Consider the following 20,136-nt stretch of genomic DNA (forward strand, 5'->3'; position numbering starts at 1 on the left):
TTCTTTGTAAGTGGCCAAACTTACAAAATCTGCAGGGAAACAAATATTTTCCTCACTGTATGAACCGCCAGGAGAAACCATGAGTGCAGAGAGGGGGAGCAGGTATTCCGTACAGCTAGAAGTGTGGAATGCTTGAAGCGACTGCTTGAAAAGGGTAGCACATTAATGGGCCACCGGAAATGTACCTTATCGAGTACTCTTCTACCAGTACCTGTAATAAATAAATATTTACCTACCTGAATTGAATTTTATAAAAATGATTAATAATCATAATAAAAAATATAAGTAATAATAGCATTAACAATAATTTATGTACTAATTTGTATAAAGTTACATTTAATCTATACAATCTATACAATAAAATAACTTAAATCATAATAATGAAAAAAAATAATAATAAGATTTATATATACATTTCTATCAAATTCAATATTTTTTTAAAATTATATTTGTATTTACAATAATTAAATAATAATACTACCTTAATTAATATTAATATTAATAATTTATATAATATTTTTTTAAATAACGTTCAATTTGATTTATATAATCATAATTTACTGTATACTAATTAAGAAATAATACTTATTAATATTATTTATAAAACATTACTAAAAAACTCAATTTATATTACCATAATTTAATGAAGAAGAGGAAAGAAGAAGAAGAAGAAGAAAGAAGAAAGAAGGAAGAAGAAGGAAGAAGAAGAAGAAGAAGAAGAAGAAGAAGAAGAAGAAGAAGAAGAAGTAGAAAGAAGGAAGAAAGAAGAAGGAAGAAAGAAGAAGAAAGACGGAAGAATGAAGAAGCAAGAAAGAAGAAGAAGAAGGAAGAAAGAAGAAAAAGAAGAAGAAGAAGGAAGAAGAAGAAGGAAGAAGGAAAGAAGAAGTTAGAAGGAAGAAAGAAGAAGGAAGACGAAGAAGAAGGAAGAAGAAGAAGAAGAAGAAGGAGGAAGAAAGAAGGAAGAAAGAAGAAAGAAGAAGGAAGAAAGAAGAAAGAAAGAAGAAAGAAGAAGAAAAAGAAGAAAAAGAAGAAAGAAAGAAGAAGAAAAAGAAGAAAAGAAGAAGAAAAATAAAGAAGAAGAAAAAGAAGGAAGAAGAAAGAAGAAGAAAGAAAAAGAAGAAGGAAGAAGAAGAAGAAGAAGAAGAAAGAAGAAGAAGAAAGGAGAAGAAGAAGAAGAGGAAGGAAGAAGAAGAAGAAGATTTATTATTATTTTCTAAATAAATTATTATTATATATTGTTTATATATATATAAAAAAAATACAAGTAAATATAACCTACCATAGCTACATAATTCTCTTCGCTGTCCCCAGAGCTGGTGCTGGTTATACTCTGCGTGGACACCGGGCGGCAGTATTGAGATGAGCTGGATTTTAGAGAGTGGCTGTAAAGGAGAGCATACCAGATTACTTCTATAGACAATGATCTTGTACTGAGCACAGCATTTACACTTTACAAAGTGATTTGTTAATTAGCTTAGTGCATGAGGTGAAGCGCTGCTGATTTCAATCAGCCAATCATGTGCAAGCAAAAATCCTGTTTTTTTTTCCTTGCATGCGATTGCGATATTATTTGCAAAGGGAATTCTCACTGCATTTTCTAAGGTAAGTGAAAATGAATTTGCAACATGAACATAGTGCAGAGATGGGGGGGATAACTCCTTATAATGGGCACTGCAGGTGAGTAGGCATGCAAACTCAGCACAAGGATGGTGAAAACCCCTTATAATGGACACAGCAGGGGTACAGACCAAGGAACTCAGGGCAGGGATGGTGGGAACCCCTCATAATGGGCAAAGCAGGTGTACAGACCCGGTAGCTTAGTGCAGAGATGGTAGGAACTGCTCATAATGGTCACAGCAGGTGTTCAGACCCAGGAACTCAGCACAGGGATGGTGGGAGCCCCTCATAATGGGAAAAGCAGGTGTAAAGACCCAGGAACTCAGTACAAGGATGGTGGGAACCCCTCATAATGGGCACAGCAGGGGTACAGTCCCAGAAACTCAGTGCATGGATGGTGAGAACCCCTCATAATGGGCACAGCAGGTGCTCAGGCCCAGGAACTCAGCACAGATATGATGGAAACCCCCTCATAATGGGCAAAGCCGGTGTAAAGACCCAGGAACTCAGTGCAAGGATGGTGGGAACCCCTCATAATGGGCACAGCATGGGGTACAGTCCTGGGAACTCAGCACAGGGATGGTGGAAACCCTTTCATAATGGGCAAAGCAGGTGTAAAGACCCAGGAGCTCAGCACAGGGATGGTGGGAACCCCATCATAATGGGCAAAGCAGGGGTACAGTCCCGGAAATTCAGTGCATGGTTGGTGGGAACCCCTCATAATGGGCACAGCAGGGGTACAGTCACTGGAAGCTCAGTGCATGGTTGGTGGGAACCCCTCATAATGGGCACAGCAGGTGTACAGACCCAGGAACTCAGTGCAGGGATGGTGGGAACCCCTCATAATGGGCACAGGAGATCTGGGAACTCAGCACAAAGGTCTCACCGATAGAGTTTTTGGGAGAATGTAAGAATTGTCAGGAGGTTTGATTCTCCAACATCCACCAAATACTGAAAAATATTTTCTTAGGTGGACTGTCCATCAAATCGCCGATCTCCCCTGGATAGCAGCAATCAACCCAGAAGCGCGGAGCACTGAGCACTTCCTGGTCCAGAGCTGTTAAACCCCAGTAGCTCTAGCCAGGGAAGAAGCTGACCGAACACAGTCAACTCCAACAGAGTACAGAGGTGACATTAGGGCTCAAATTGACCCCTGATGTCTCCTCAAAGAGAACCTGTCATCTGTGCTATGCTATCACATAGGAGGCTTATCAGCCCCCTTTGTGATAAATATATAGTTGAGTTTAAAAAAAATAAAATTGAGTTTAATGTAAACTAGTTTTAAAAGCTCCCACACACACACACATTCAAACTTGCATGAAAATATTGATTGCATTGTGCACATATTAGCTATTACCATGGCTATGCATGCCGGAGTGAGAGCAATTATTCTAGGGGCATTGTTTACTGTTATCTCTAAATTTTTGAGCTTTTTAATTATTGCCTATCGACAATTTGGGGTGAAGTATCTTTTCTTGTTTGTGTTCATGCCCTTAAGTTAATTGGGCTACCCAGGTGAAAATTGTTACTGTGTCTTAATGTTGCACTGTCTCCTCAGATTGACCTGCTGAGTTGGGAGTAACTGAGCAGGAAGGGTTAACATTTTCCCATTGATTAAAGACCCCATAGGTCAGGGGTGCCCAACCAGTGGCCCGGGGGCCACATGTGGCCCGCGGAGACCTCTGATGTGGCCCGCAACCTCCTGCTCTGTGATGGAATAGATGCACCCGATCCGGTCATTGCGGCCCACGGCCGATTACCAAGTCGCTTAGGTGGCCCTCACTCTTCAAAAGGTTAGGCACCCCTGCCATAGGTCATACCTTATAAAAGGGGCTCTAAGTTCCCTAAGGGAGTTCCTGGGGAAAAGACTGCAAAAATGTGGCTGTTACTCTGCTGGAGTAATCACCCCCTCTGGGGGGGGGGGTGATGGGAGCCCAGTCAGGGGTTCCCAGGGGTCAGAAGCCTAAAGACAAGGGCTTACAAATGCCAGTTATGTACTTTTCTGCTTTTTATGGATTATTATCAATTAATGGACTCTAATGGACTATTGCTGTTCTTCTTGTGGATTTACTGCCTGAATGGATTCTTGTCGTGAAAGAATTGTTATGGACTTTGCCATCTGCCTATGGTACAGTAACTTTAGAATGGACTCACTGTGTAAGCCCCGTGTTGCATATAGTTCTGTACTTACGCTTGCCTAGACCAGGATTTAGTGACCGGAGATTTGAATGGAAGTTCATCAATTATCGCTGTGGCTCGAAGGTCCAGGGGTGTGGGTTTTGCTGCAGGGGAGAAAAATGTTGGAAGAGATCATTGAATCACAACATCTGGGCACTTTCTTTATGCATTGACCCTCAAGTTAGACCCTTGCTGCACAAAAAAATGGAGCAAGGAGATGGACTGCAAGGAGTTGGGCATGGCATGATATACAGTAAGCACTGACCGGCTGCAGGGTAGGCCAGGTGATCTGAGGATCTTGTCTATATGGGCCTACTAATTCAGCAATAACTTTGTCATTACCTAAATGCTTAGTTCACCACATTTGCCAAAAACATTCCTAGTGCATTACAGACTGACCTTTTGACATTTTCAAATCCCCCTTTCCATACTGTGGCACCCCTAAAGTTTGAAGTACTGTAATCTGGCCCTTTGTTAAGAGAGTTTGGAGACCCCTGCTGTAGATGGCAGGCCGTTCCGAGCGTTGGATGTGCAACCCCCGGAAACTCAAGAATGAGCACTTGGCTTCGTTCCCTATTCACATATTTGCATTCTGCTTCCTCTTGCACCTCAGGGTTCTTCTTCTTCGAGAGAACTACACATGTGTGGGTAGGGAACAAAGCCAAGTGCTTGTTCATGAGTTTCCAGGGCTGCCCATCCAACACTTGGTACATCCTGCCATCTATGTACTGAATAGCCCTGTCTGTGATTTGTATTCGCCTAATGAGCCTCACCTTTCCTATCGGGCTTGAGGTTCCGGTTTACTGGAGGCGGCTGGATTTCGCTGACTCGAGTCGGTCTCTGACACAGAGAGGCGGTACTTCCTTTGCGGGCAGGAAGTGTGGCGGAGGAAAATCCCAGTAAGTCGAAGTGGTGTGGCCCGGGGCTCATGGGGATATAAACACTGTGTGCGTTGTCATTCAGCTTCTCAGAGTTGACGTGAGAGGAGGAGCCGGGGTTCATGGGCACGTAGTTGTCTTCAGAATCTGCACTTTCCGAGCGGGTCAAGGAGGACTTTGTTTGCTGCGGGTAAATACCGGCAAAGTCATGGAACCAAAAACTACAAGCATCTAAATAATTACACGAATAACACTACATTATTTGATATGTATCCTTCATGCAAAAATATGCAGAGAACTTTGTAGAGACAACTATTAATGAAAATATGTTTGTTGAAGTCTTTACAAGTTATACAGTGCCTTGCGAAAGTATTCGGCCCCCTTGAACTTTTCAACCTTTTGCCACATTTCAGGCTTCAAACATAAAGATATAAAATTTTAATTTTTTGTGAAGAATCACCAACAAGTGGGACACAATTGTGAAGTGGAACGAAATCTATTGGATAATTTAAACTTTTTTAGCAAATAAAAAAACTGAAAAGTGGTGCGTGCAAAATTATTCGGCCCCTTTACTTTCAGTGCAGCAAACTCACTCCAGAAGTTCAGCGAGGATCTCTGAATGATCCAATGTTGTCCTAAATGACTGATGGTGATAAATAGAATCCACCTGTCTGTAATCAAGTCTCTGTATAAATGCACCTGCTCTGTGATAGTCTCAGGGTACTGTTGAAAGCGCAGAGAGCATCATGAAGACCAAGGAACACACCAGGCAGGTCCGTAATACTGTTGTGGAGAAGTTTAAAGCCGGATTTGGATACAAAAAGATTTCCCAAGCTTTAAACACCCCAAGGAGCACTGTGCAAGCGATCATTTTGAAATGGAAGGAGTATCAGACCACTGCAAATCTACCAAGACCTGGCCGTCCCTCTAAACTTTCAGCTCAGACAAGGAGAAGACTGATCAGAGATGCAGCCAAGAGGCCCATGATCACTCTGGATGAACTGCAGAGAACTACAGCTGAGGTGGGAGAGTCTGTCCATAGGACAACAATCAGTCGTACACTGCACAAATCTGGCCTTTATGGAAGAGTGGCAAGAAGAAAGCCATTTCTCAAAGATATCCATAAAAACTCTCGTCTAAAGTTTGCCACAAGCCACCTGGGAGACACACCAAACATGTGGAAGAAGGGGCTCTGGTCAGATGAAACCAAAATCCAACTTTTTGCCCACCAATGCAAAACGATATGTTTGGCGTAAAAGCAACACAGCTCATCACCCTCAACACACCATCCCCACTGTCAAACATGGTGGTGGCAGCATCATGGTTTGGGCCTGCTTTTCTTCAGCAGGGACAGGGAAGATGGTTAAAATTGAGGGGAAGATGGATGCAGCCAAATACAGGACCATTCTGGATGAAAACCTGTTGGAGTCTGCAAAAGACCTGAAACTGGGACGGAGATTTATCTTCCAACAAGACAATGATCCCAAACATACAGCAAAATCTACAAAGGAATGGTTCACAAATAAATGTATCCAGGTGTTAGAATGGCCAAGTCAAAGTCCAGACCTGAATCCAATCGAGAATCTGTGGAAAGAGCTGAAAACTGCAGTTCACAAACGCTCTCCATCCAACCTCACTGAGCTCGAGCTGTTTTGCAAGGAAGAATGGGCAAGAATTTCAGTCTCTCCATGTGCAAAACTGATAGAGACATACCCCAAGCGACTTGCAGCTGTAATCGCAGCAAAAGGTGGCTCTACAAAGTATTAACGCAAGGGGGCCGAATAATTTTGCACGCCCCACTTTTCATTTTTTTATTCGTTAAAAAAGTTTCAAAAATCCAATAGATTTCGTTCCACTTCACAATTGTGTCCCACTTGTTGGTGATTCTTCACAAAAAATAAAAATTTTATATCTTTATGTTTGAAGCCGGAAATGTGGCAAAAGGTTGAAAAGTTCAAGGGGGCCGAATACTTTCGCAAGGCACTGTATAAAGAAGAAATAGGACATAATAGGAAACGACTACTGGGTAATTTTGTGTAAAACATTCATATGCTTTTCATCTAGTCCCTAGATTTTCTCAGATTCTGGTCCAAAAGGGATTGGAAAATAACCAGTATTGGCTCCTAGTTATCTCCCATTTGTTCTTTATATGACATGTTTAGTGTAGGAACCTGCCCTATTTATTGGGAATGGAATTGTGAAATGTGATGTTCCTGGTTCAACATATGTTATCATTTTGTTGTCAGGACCAGGTTCTCAACCTGCAACATTTTGCTGCGTCTGGCAGAAAATCTTCTCGCTGAGCCCCCTGAGCTGCTGGACAGCTCCCGATCTGATTTCTTAGGTTAATCTTACCTTACCTCTTTCTTCTGAACCTTGAACCCTTTGCTTATCCCATGGACTTTCTATTTAAAGTGGTGTTGCCACCAAAAAATTAAAAGCTGCTTAAAATTAGTAAAAAAAATAAAAAAAAATAATTGGCAAAAAAAAAATTTTTTACTCACCTCTAAATACCAGTTGCTAGGGGGTCCCTCGTAATCTGCCTTCTTCATTGCCCGGGCTGGTGACATCACTTCCCCTCGCGCCGCACATTCACCTGGGACCTGTCATGTGTCCCAGGTGACTGTACGGCGTATCACGGCGCCCTGCGCCGCTCGCGCATGCGCAGTGGGTGCCCGGCTGTGAAGCCACAGCCGGGTGCCCACAGTATGCATGACGGCGCCGCGAGCGGAGCGGGGAGCGAGGGGGGGGCTTCGTTCCCCCGCATCGCTGGACCCTGGGGCAGGTAAGTGTCCGATTATTAAAAGCCAGCAGCTGCAGTATTTGTAGCTGCTGACTTTTAATTTTTTTTTTTAGGGGGTACCCCACTTTAAGTCATGCCTTTGCACTTCCTTTTTGCCAGATTAATATGCTCTCTCCAGCTGATATCTCGGTCCTTTGAATACCTGCAGCTGTCCTCATCTTCAATACCATTTTTTATCAACCTTTGGCTTATTCTTCAACTATGCTTCCGCTTGATCTCAACCTGCAACCATTTGTTATCAACATTTGGCTTGTTCCTCGACTACGCTTCTGCCTGATCCCAACTTGCAACCAATTGTTATGGACCTTTAGCTTGTTACTGACCATGCTTTGGCTTGATCCCTACCTGCTACATCTGCAACAGGATCCCCGCTTTCTCACTTTCTGGTGGGGTGATCCTGAAGACTGCTACCTGACACTATCATGCAGCAAAACACAGCGGCGGAGGCGATCGGATCCTTCTGCTGGCTGGGTATGGAGACGAGTGAGGGGAAGATGGCCCCCACCCGTCTCCATACCATGGCAGGGCAGTTGCATTTTAGTGTAAACCTGAGATCTGAGGTCTTTTTGACCTCAGATCTCATATTTAAGAGGTCCTGTCATGCTTTTTTTTTCTATTACAAGGAATGTTTACATTCCTTGTAATAGGAATAAAAGTGACGCATTTTTTTGTTTTAAAAAAACAGTGTAAAAATAAAAAATAAATGGTCAAATAAATAAGATTTTTTTTTTTTAAACGCGCCCTGTCCTGCCGAGCTCACATGCAGAAGCCAATGCATATGTGAGTATCTCCCACGTATGAAAACGGTGTTCGAACCACACATGTGAGGTATCGCCGCGATCGGTAGAGCGAGAGCAATAATTCTAGCCCTAGACCTCCTCTGTAACTCAAAACATGCAACCTGTAGAATTTTTTAAACGTCGCCTATGGAGATTTTTAAGGGTAAAAGCTAGTCGCCATTCCACGAGCAGTCGCAATTTTGAAGCGTGACATGTTGGGTATCAATTTACTCAGCGTAACATTATCTTTCACAACATAAAAAAAAAATGTGCTTACTTTACTGTTATCTTATTTTTTAATTCAAAAAAGTGTATTTATTCCAAAAAAAGTGGTGCCCGAGGTATTGCTCTACCGTGGAACAAGCATGCATGTTGGGTAATGGAGTCCTTCAACAATGGTTGGGGGCATCAGAAGAGAAGGCTGATAGCTGTATTTTTATGTTCATTTTAATGCTGTCCATTTATTATGAAAGGTTTTCTAAAAGATAATTGTGTAAATATACACACTTGAGTCACCTGATATATACTGAACTGCCAACAGAGTTGGCATGGGCTCTACTTTCTTAGCAGACTAGGGATGGATGACTGTTGTAAGCATGTGGGCCAAAGTGACTGGAGTCGTGGACAGAGTTCCTTACATTTTCCATATTTAAGTGAGTATAAAAGAGCACCCAGTGACAGATGATCCTCTCTCAATGGTTTCATTTGGATTTTTATTGAGAAGACAAAGGTGCAGATGAAGCCAACACATTTTGGGGGAACAGCCTCCCCCTTCTTTAGGGCTGTTGATATCACACTTTGTAGAGCGGTCACGCTTCAATATGAGGTAAATGAATGCTGTCTGTACTTGCGGAGTGTGTTGTGGGTGCAATGCAGCCATCAAGAGAGAGGGTCATCTGTCACAGGTTTTTTTTCTACTTTTATACCTTTTTATACTCACTCAAGTTACTCCAGATGAAACAGCGTTCCTGCTGTATAAAAAAAGTTGCAGCCCTAAGAGTACACTACCAATGCCTATCCTTGGGTGATGCATTTCCTGAGAGAGGCTCCCAGCCCCCACTATTTTCATATCTTTGATACCCAACAACCTATTGGTTTTTTCACCAGTCCAGAGTGGTTTTCTACTTACAGCACATGCATTTTCCACGGGAACGTTTCCTGAAGTCTCTCAATTTGTACTTAGTACTTCAATGAAATCACCTCCTGGGTTCTTCCCATGCTGATTTGAAGCACCAGTTATAAGTTTCTGACTCCCGGAAATCGAAACCCACCATGGGACCTGAGTCAACATGTGCTGTCTGATGTTTTCAAAATCTAATAGGTTATGCTTTTTGTCAATTTAACGGTAAATTAGGTTTTCTGGTAGACTAGCAGATTAGCAGTTTCCTGAGGATATACAGCAGAGGACTCACCAGATAAGAGTTGAAGCCATCATTGATGGACTCCACAGACTGCTCCGCGCTTAAGTCTCCCAGATGAGGATAGTCGTAGGCTTCGCAAGAAGATGCTGGAGAAATAATCACATTGATTGCTTTAATAATAAGGATAAGCCTTCTTGTGGACACTGCATGAGGGCAACAAGTAATACATTTCCCATGGACATTATCAGGGGCCAGAAAGTGATAAAAGAAACATGAGCGTCACCAGAGGTCAACTAGTGATAAGTGTAACAGGGGAACTATAAGAAGTCAATAACTGATAAGTGTGTGATGGACAATGCCGGGTAATCAATAGGTGGCACCACCAGAGGTCAATAAGTTGTAAATATGACTTGGACACCACCAGAGGTCAATAGGTGATAAGTATGACTTGGACACCACCAGAGGTCCATAGGTGATAAGTATGACTTGGACACCACCAGAGGTCCATAGGTGATAAGTATGACTTGGACACCACCAGAGGTCAATAGGTGATAAGTATGACTTGGACACCACCAGAGGTCCATAGGTGATAAGTATGACTTGGACACCACCAGAGGTCCATAGGTGATAAGTATGACTTGGACACCACCAGAGGTCAATAGGTGATAAGTATGACTTGGACACCACCAGAGGTCAATAGGTGATAAGTATGACTTGGACACCACCAGAGGTCACTAAGGCTGGCCATACATTATACAGTTTAGTTAGATTTACCTTCAACTATATAGTGCAAGGTCCTGCCTGATTGCATATAAATTGAAAGGGTTTTGATTTGACCGCATATTATATGGTTTTGGTAAATCGAAAGGACAACTGTACAAGAAAGTTGTACAATGTATGGCCAGCATAAGTGATAAGTGTAATTTGGACATCACCAGAGGCCAATAAGTAATAAGTGTGACATTGACCACACCAAAGGTCCATAAGTGATAAGTTTGACTTGGACAGTACCAGGGTCATTAAGTGATAGATGTTACATGGACTACACCAGAGGTCAGTAACTGATAAGTATGACTTGGACACCACCAGAGGTCAATAAGTTGTAGTGGTGACATTGACTACACCAGAGGTCAATCAATAAGTCTGACATGGACTCCACCAGAGGTCAATAAGCGATAAGTGTGATATTGACTACACCCCAAAGGTTAGTAAAAGATAAGTTTGACATGGATTCCACCAGAGGTCAATAAGTAATAAGTATGACTTGAACACCACCAAAGGTGAATAAGTGAAAGCTGTGATTTGGACTACAATAGAGGTCAATAATTTATAGTAGTGACATTGACTACACCAGAGGTTAATAAATATTAGACATGGACTACACCAGAGGTGAATAAGTGATAAGTGTGACATTGACTACACCCCAAAGGTCAATAAGTGATAAATGTAACTTGAACAGAACCAGAGGTCAACAAGTAATAGGTGTGACACTGACTATACCAGAGGTCAATAAATGATAGCTGTGACATGAACTACATCAGGGGCCAATTAGTGATAAATATGACTTGGACACCACCAGAGGACAATAAGTTAAATTGGTGATGTTGACTACACCAGAGGGCAGTAAATAATAAGTCTGACATGGTCTCCACCAGAGGTCAGTGACAAGTGAGACCACCAGAGGCCAATAAATGATGTGTCACGAGTGGAAATGTTCATAGGTTCTATGGACACACATCAGAGGCCAATAAGTAATTTGTGTCACATGTACACCGCTAGAGGCCAAGACACGATGTCAGCTGGACACCGTGAGAGTCCAATAGATGATGATTAACTTAGGGAAACCTTCAAAGGATAAGGAAAAATAAATAGAACATTGGTAATTATCACTGAAGGTATTTGCAATTCAGTTGTATGGACAACTAGGGCCGCGTACACACGCGCGGACTGTTCGCCCAACTTTGTCCGCTGAACAGTGTTTCAGCGGACAGTCCGCTCGTGTGTGGGCTTTCAGCGGACAGTTTCAGCGGACAGTCTGACGAACAAAGTTTTTCGGAATTTCCGTAAAACTGTCCGCTGAAACTTGGTTTGAGCGGACAGTCCCCTCGTGTGTAGGCTTGTTCGTCAAACTAAGTTCCGCGCATACTCAGAAAGGATTTACACGCCGAAGTTTGCATTGCAGTGTATAGGACGTCGTTTTCTAGTCCCGTCGTACGTGCCGTTCACGTCATCGCGCACGGTTTCAGCGGACTGTTCGTTCATCGTGTGTGGTCAAGTCCGTTCATGCAAATTTTGAGCGGACTGTTTGTCAAACTGTTTGACGAACAAGGTTGGGCGAACAGTCCGCCCGTGTGTACGCGGCCTAGGACCTCATTCAACCCGAATTTCTTCAGCGAGCTTGCACCTTCAAATATTCTTTATTGTCTTATACACTATATTGTCAAAAGTATTGGGACGCCTGTCTTTACACACACATGAACTTTAATGGCACCCCAGTTTTAGACCGTAGGGGTCATTATTGAGTTGGCCCAACCTTTGCAGCTATAACAGCTTCAACTCTTCTGGGAAGGCCGTCCACAAGGTTTAGGAGTGTGTCTATGGGTATTTTTGACCATTCTTCCAGAAGCACATTTGTGAGGTCAGGCACTGATGTGGAACCAGAAGACCTGGCTCGCAGTCTCCTCTCTAATTCATCCCAAAGGTGTTCTATCGGGTTGAAGTTATTATGCTGTGCAGGCCAGTCAAGTTCCTTAACCCCAAACTTCTGGAAGAATGGTCAAACGTTCCCATAGACACACTCCTAAACCTCGCGGACAGCCTTCCCAGAAGAGTTGAAGCTGTTATAGCTGTAAAGGGCGGGCCAACTCAATATTGAACCCTACTGACTAAGACTGGGATGCCATTAAAGGTCATGTGTGTGTAAAGGCAGGTGTCACAATACTTTTGGTAATATAGTGTATGAACAATGGTATTACAGGATATACTATATATTCTACAAGCTTTATTTTACCTGAGATTGTCACTAGGTCAACAAGCAGGAACAATGCAGCGCTCATCCTTTTAGGTCCCAACATACGAGTACTGTATATATTATTTTATTTGAAAAAAATAGGAATTTGAAGCAACCATTACCTTTCCTCATGCAGGATGATGTAAAACAAACACTTATAGAGTATTATGGCTACTAGATGGAGCAAACAATTACAAGATGGAGCAAACAAGTAAACAAGTACTGTATTTATATTATGTGATCATCAGCACCATCTAGTGGCCAAAATGCAATAGTGTCCAGATTAATTATTTTCCTAATGAATGAATAACATCTGACCTGAAGAGAAAATAGCCTAATAATGTTCAGTTTTGCCCCCCATTCACACAAAACAAATGGGCATGCAATGTCTCAGAAGAATAGTTAAGCAATTTATTTCATAAATACAACCCTTTGGGCTTGCTAAAAGATTTGCAGAAAAACACACCCAAAGGATTCAAAAAATGACAAAAGCTGTCTGCAAATAGATCTCAATAGACTTTTTTTTTTTATGTTTTCAAAATATGGTCGCAATTCATTTCCTTATACTTAAAAAAAAAAACACCTGTCAAAAAAAACTAAAAAAAAAGAGCAGGGAAAAAAACAAAAAACACTGGGAGGAAAGATCAAGCCGAGATGAATCAGATATCTAAGCAAAGCAAATACAGCTGCTATTTGTTTATAAAGAGGTTAGTGATACTTGGATTCTGTGACAGTGCGGAAAACAAACCTGATAATGTTGTCATCCTGACATTTAGGTCAGAATTTTTTTATTGAAAAAGGATGCAGTGTCATCTCTCACCACTAGAGGGGGAAATTTCCCCCAAAAAATACAGTTGCGACCTGGTAAGAAATTAGAATCTCAATGCATAGGAAGCATCTCTCCAAATCTCCACTAATATCTTAGCTTTAAAATGTGACCCGAGCCAAGGCTTGCTATTGGTTAGAGTCAGAGGAGATTTCCCCTCACTTCCTGTTCTGATGTTTGTAGTCACTGGGACAATATAGTGAAGGGACTTTTCTTAAAATTTTGTTGGCTTTAGGGAAAGATTTGAACACTTACATCGGGGTCCTTATCAGAACCCCCCCCCCGCTCACACCAGGTTCCCCGTCATAGCCCCCCCATACATCAGAATCCTCATCAGAGCCTCCCCTTACATCACAGTCACCATCAGCCCCCTCTTCCATCGGAGTCTGCCTTGGAAGTCCCTCCTTACATCAGAGTCCACACCAGGGCCCACTTCTTACAACAGAGTCTCCATCAGGGCCCACACTTTACATAAGGGTCCCCATCAGAGCCCCAATTACAACAGGGCATCCATCAGGGCCCCTCCTTCACATCATATTCACCATCAGAGCCTCCTTACATCAGAGTCTACCTTAGGAGCTCCTCTTTATATCAGAGTCTGCATCAGAACCCTCCTTAACTCAGAGTCCCCATAAGAACCTTCCTTAAATCAGGGTTGTCAGATTTAAGGGAGACTCGGCTGGGTATTCCGGTGTAAGGAGGGCTCTGATGGTGACTCTGATGTAAGGGGGCTTGGATGGTGATTATGGTGTAAAGGAGCCCTGATAGGGGTCCTGTTGTAATTGGAGTTCTGATAGAAAGTCTGATGTAGGAATGGGGAGTCTCCATCATAGCCATTTAGGGCCCCCCTTACAACATGGTCTGTCTTAGGAGTCCCTCCTTACATCAGAGTCTCTATCAGAACTTCAATTACAACAGGGCCCCCATCAGGGCTCCTTTACATCATAATCAACATCCGAGCCCCTTTATATCAGAGCCTTCCTTATACCGGAATCCCCATCATAGTCTCCCTTAAATCAGGGTTGTCATAAGGGGGGCTGAGACAGGGACTCTGATGACAACCCTGATTTAAGGAGGGTTCTGATGCAGACTCTGCTATAAAGAGGAACTCCTAAGGTGGACTCTGATTTAAGGAGGCTCTGATGATTACCATGAAGTAAAGGAGACGTGATGGAGGCCCCCCATGTTGGGATTGCTCTCACAGGGACTTCTAAGGCATGTAAAGAAGCCCTGATGGGGGTCCCTGTTGTAATTGGAGTTCTGATAGGGACTCTGATGTAAGGAGGGACTCCTAAGACAGACCATGTTGTAAGAGGGCCCTAATGAGGACTGTAATGTAAAGGTGGGCTATGATGGGGACTCCCCATCCCTACATCAGAGTTTCTATCAGAACTCCAATTACAACAGGGCCCCCATCAGGGCTCCTTTACACCATAATCACCATGTGAGCCCCTTACATCAGAGTCACCATCAGAGCCCTCCTTACACCAGAAATCCCCATCAGAGCCTCCCTTAAATCAAGGTGTCATTAGAGTACCTGTCTCAGCACCCCTTACATCAGAGTCCCTATCATAGCCCACCTTTGCATTAGAGTCCCTCCTTACATCAGAGTACCTATCAGAACTCCAATTACAACAGGGCTCTTTTACATCATAATCACCATCCAAATCCCCTTACATCAGAGCCCCCATCAAAGCCCTCCTTACACTGGAATCCCCATCAGAGTCCCCCTTACATCAGGGTCCCCCTCATAGTATTTATCTCAGCCGCCCTTATATCAGAGCCCCCATCAGAGCCCTCCTTACACTGAAATCCCCAACAGAGTCCCCCTTACATCAGGGTCCCCCTCACAGTATTTATCTCAGCCCCCCTTACACCAGAATCCCCATCAGAGTCTCCCTTACATCAGGGTCCTCATCAACACCCCCTTACATCAGAGTCCCCATCCAAACCTGAGGACAGAGGTCGTTTTGGCCTTCTGGAAGGGCAAGCACGTCATTGGTTGCTGGGACACTGGCAGTCAAAAAGAACAACCAGCTCACTTGGAGAAAGACAGCGGAGGGGGGGAACCTGATTCTAGCCATTGACCAGGAACAGTCCTGTAGCAACCCGGATTTGGCCCTTGGGACGATAGTTTGGAGACCCCTGAGTTAAAAACTCAGCAAAATATATAAACTGTTGGAGATGCTAGGTAATAGCCACACATACTATAGGTACAGACTGTGCAGCTGGGCCAGCTGAGACCTAGGTGGTCTGTTCTCACTTTTTTTTTTCCCTTGAGAAAGTCACGTGACCTGTGACACAACGCGTCGGAAGGAGCCAGTGAGGTCAACCTCTGAGTTTCACTAAGCTGGGTGTGTGCAATGTTGTGGGGGCGTATTTAATCATACAACACTGCGCAATGATATGTTTTTATGTTTGTGAGCAACTTCTTTAGAAACTAACAACTGGGACAACAACATACCCTCTGAACCATGGGAATCCATAATCCCATCAAAGCAAGGATACATGACCTGGAGAGTATCATTGGGACTCAGGATTTATCAGTTGAAGGTGTTTTGGGACTACCACTTTCTTGGGTGGTGATTGCATATACTATTGGAATTTTTTATATACACTTATTGTGTAGTTTATACACAGTTTGTTGCAATTGATTGTTTTTTATGTTTTCGCAGAGGAGGAAGCACAAGTAATTGGCAAGCCAGTAAATGGAAAGCCCTCAAAAACTGGTCTTGCACAGGGGCTTGCCCGCTGACTCTACCCACCATTGGTAACAACCCAAAACGTACATAAGCACAGTCCTTACCTCGGTGGCGTCGGTTCTCCATGGCTGGTAAGGTGTTCCTCCTTGGAATGTTGACCGAAACAACACCGATATTGTCCCCGTTATGCTGCTGAGGACTTCCCCAGCGAGTCTCTGTCTGCCCCGGCTTGGGGGGCCTCGGAGGAGGAGCATTGTGGAAGTCATTGGATGACAAAGCATTGTGGTTCTTGTCCAAGGTGAAAGTCCTTGGTATCTGATAAATGGAAAACGGCGACCCAGAAAGATCACACGAGTCCGTGGAAAGGTCACTAAACTCTTTACATAGAGCGTTGCTCGGGGTTTTGTAGGTGTAAACGTCCTCGTTTTCAGATTCCGGCCCGGTAAGGCTGGACTTGGTGGGAGTGTCGGAGGCGAAGCTCCTCGGGAGGTCGTAGGCACTGTCCCTCAATTCAGAACTGAGCCGCCTCGGCTTTGGCAGGCTATAGAAGCCGTGGACCTGACCGCTGACCCCGTTCATGCAGTGTCCGTACCCCTGGGCCAACTTCTGCACTGCTGTATCGCTACGCATGAAAAAGGAGGACCTGGTGGCCTGGGAGAAGCTGGCACTTCTGGAAACACACAACACAATAATGCCGTTATTGACTTAAGATACAAGAATGTAATCAAATAATGTCATCACATATGGATAAAACAAATCCGGCCTTAAAGCTGAGCTCAGGGACAGAGAAAAACTGTCATTTAACCACTTCAATAGCGGGCACCTTCACCCCCTTCCTGCCCAGGCCAATTTTCAGCTTTCAGCGCTGTCACACTTTCAATGACAAATGCGCGATCATCCAACGCTATACTCTACCCATATGGAAGTTTTATCATTTTTTTTTTAAACAGATAAAGCTTTTTTTTGGTGATATTTGATCACCACTGGGTTTTTTTATTTTCTGCTAAACAAACGCAAAATTTAGGAAAAAAAAAAGTTTTTCTTAGTTTCTGTTATAAAATTTTGCAAACTGGGAATTTTTCTTGTTCACTGATGTGTACTGAAGAGGCTGCACAGATGGGCACTAATGAGGGTGCACCGATGGGTACTGAGGCGGCACTGATGTGTACCAATGAGGCTGCACTGATGGGCACTGATGAGGCTGCACTGATGAGGCGGCACTGATGTGTACCAATGAGGCTGCACTAATGGGCACTGATGAAGCTGCACTGATGGGTACTGATGGGGCTGCACTGATGGGTACTAATGAGGCTGCACTGATGGGCACTGATGAGGCTGCACTGATGGGCACTAATGTGTACTGATGAGGCTGCACTGATGGGTACTAATGAGGCTGCACTGATGAGCACTGATGTGTACTGATGAGGCTGCCCTGATAGGTAATAATGAAGCTGCACTGATGGGTACTGATGTGAACTGATGAGGCTGCACTGATGGGCACTGATGAAGCTGCACTGATTGGTACTGATGTGAACTGATGAGGCTGCACTGATGGGCACTGATGAAGCTGCACTGATGGGTACTGATGTGAACTGATGAGGCTGCACTGATGGGTAATAATGAGGCTGAACTGATGGGTACTGATGTGAACTGATGAGGCTGCACTGATGGGTACTAACGAGGCTACACTAATAATCAGGGCACTGATGATCAGTGTAAACAATGTACTGACAGCCTTGCCAGTTATCGGCTCTCTTTTCCTCACACAGACACAATGTGGGAAGAAAGGACTGTTGATAAACGGCAAGTTTGTTTAAATGTGACCTGCTGCGATTGGACACAGCTGACCACGTGGTAAAGGTCCGCTGTGATTGGCCCTTTACCGCGATCAGCTGTGTCCAAAGGAGGGCCCACAGGAGGTGGGGTTCTCGGAGGACGTCCATGGTTGCCCTCCCAGAACTGGAAGCCTGCACTGTAGCCATCCTTTGGTTATAGCGTGGACGGGAAGTGGGTAATATATTTCCTATTAGCCACAAAGGTTATAAATCCACTTGGTGTGCACTAAATGCCATTAATTCAACAGCTATTACCTTGTAAAAGTAGCAGTGACATCATTCCTGTGCTGTACATAGCCTGTGCAGGGAGCAGAGCTGTGGGAAGGGCCAATGAGGCTCCACCCACTACAGAAAACGACAGGAGGGGCGGGGACAAGACCGGTCACCTTGCTAAAGGAGAGAGCAGCAGTGAGCGGTCTTTATTACAGGATGTTCCAAAGTTTCACACTGGATTACTGCACAGATCTGGAAATATATCACATATGCCTCCTATAGTAAGATAATATTCCCTTATTCCGGAGCTTTAAAGTAAATCTATAGTAGAAATGTAGATGGGATCATGGGGATCTGATTCATGTGCTGCAGTGGTGTCCCAAACTCCAACTTTACTGAATGGGGGTTATAGATCTGATAAGGACAGTATTTTAGTCCAACATCCGGTACTGATCCTAAGTGTTGTGTACTGGGTAGAGGAAGTGGAGAGTTCATTAGGGAGGCAAGATCTAGAGCAGGGGTCTCCAAACTTTCTAAACAACAGGCCAGTTTATTGTCCTTCAGACTTTATGGGGCCGGATTGTGGCCATTGGGAGTAAAAAAGGTCCAGACGACAGTGGGGAAAAACAATCTCCCATCAATGGTGTCAGTGGGAGGAATTGTGTTCCATCATTGGAGTCATTGGGCCCCATTGTTAGTGTCACTGGGAGAAATTGTACCCCATCATAGGGGTCATTGGGAGGGATAGTGTCTCGTCATTGGTGTCATTGGGAGGCATTGTGTCTCATCATTGGTGTCGTTGGACCCCATTGTTGGGGTCATTGGGAGAATTGTGTCCCATCATTGGAGTCATTGGGCCCCATTGTTAGTGTCATTGGGAGAAATTGTGCCCCATCAAAGGTGTCATTGGGAGGAATAGTGTCCCATCATTGGTGTCATTGGGAGGTATTGTGTCTCATCATAGGTGTCGTTGGACCCCATTGTTGGTGTCATTGGGAGAATTGTGTCCCGTCATTGGAGTAATTGAGCCCCATTGTTAGTGTCATTGGGAGAAATTGTACCCCATCATAGGTGTCATTGGGAGGGATAGTGTCTCATCATTGGTGTCATTGGGAGGCATTGTGTCTCATCACTGGTGTCATTGGACCCCATTGTTGGTATCATTGGGAGAATTTTGTCCCATCATTGGAGTAATTGGGCCCCATTGTTAGTGTCATTGGTAGAAATTTTGCCCCATCATAGGTGTCATTGGGTCGAATAGTGTCCCATCATAGGTGTCGTTGGACCCCATTGTTGGTGTCATTGGGAGAATTGTGTCCCATCATTGGAGTCATTGGGCCCCATTGTAAGTGTCATTGGGGGAAATTGTGCCCCAACATAGGCGTCATTGGGGGGCATTGTGCCCCTTCGTTGGTGTCATTAGGAGGAATTGTGCCCCTTTATTGATGTCAGTGAGGGGAATTATGCCTCATTTTTGATATCAGTGGATGAAATAGTGCCCCAAGGGCAGCATAAAAGCAAGCAAAGGGCCGCATCTGGCCCCAGGGCCGCAGTTTGGAGACCACTGGTCTAGAGCATTGTTCCAGGTCTGCAATCTATGCTTCATATATTTCAGTGAAGGGCAGGGGAGACATCATGGGCCAAACATTTATGGCTGATGTCTCCGTAAAGAGAACCTGTTATTACAGTGTGCTATCACACAGGGGATGGCCCCCCTATGAGATAGCAATGAAGTTAATTGTAAAAAAAAAAAAGTAATAAAGTTAATTAACATATAAAAAATAAAAAAACACAAACAATGTAAAGCTCCTCACCCCCACGCGAGAATGTAAGTACAAGTGTTGGGTGCGCCTACTTACAAAAACAACGATTGCGCTACACATGTTACATATCGCCGCAAACACTGGTGTGACAGCAATAACTCTAGGGCCATT

The 20,136-nt window shown here is 43.8% G+C and overlaps 1 protein-coding gene across 2 annotated transcripts in view; it reads right to left on the bottom strand.

Annotated features, from left to right (window-relative positions):
- Nucleotides 1–20,136, bottom strand: part of GAB2 (GRB2 associated binding protein 2) — a 287,634-nt gene that overhangs the window by 14,054 nt on the left and 253,444 nt on the right. For both annotated transcript variants that reach the window (XM_077451378.1, XM_077451379.1), the window contains exons 4-8: nt 16,259–16,824; nt 9,668–9,762; nt 4,569–4,857; nt 3,809–3,899; nt 1,280–1,382 (exon numbers count right to left, since the gene is read on the bottom strand). In XM_077451378.1, coding sequence (XP_077307504.1) covers nt 1,280–1,382; nt 3,809–3,899; nt 4,569–4,857; nt 9,668–9,762; nt 16,259–16,824 — 1,144 coding nt within the window. The remainder of the gene's footprint in view (nt 1–1,279; nt 1,383–3,808; nt 3,900–4,568; nt 4,858–9,667; nt 9,763–16,258; nt 16,825–20,136) is intronic.

The sequence above is a fragment of the Lithobates pipiens genome, unplaced genomic scaffold (genome assembly GCF_037356315.1).
Source record: "Lithobates pipiens isolate NorthernLeopardFrog02 unplaced genomic scaffold, aLitPip1_a1.2 Scaffold_23, whole genome shotgun sequence".
Lineage (NCBI taxonomy): Eukaryota > Metazoa > Chordata > Amphibia > Anura > Ranidae > Lithobates > Lithobates pipiens.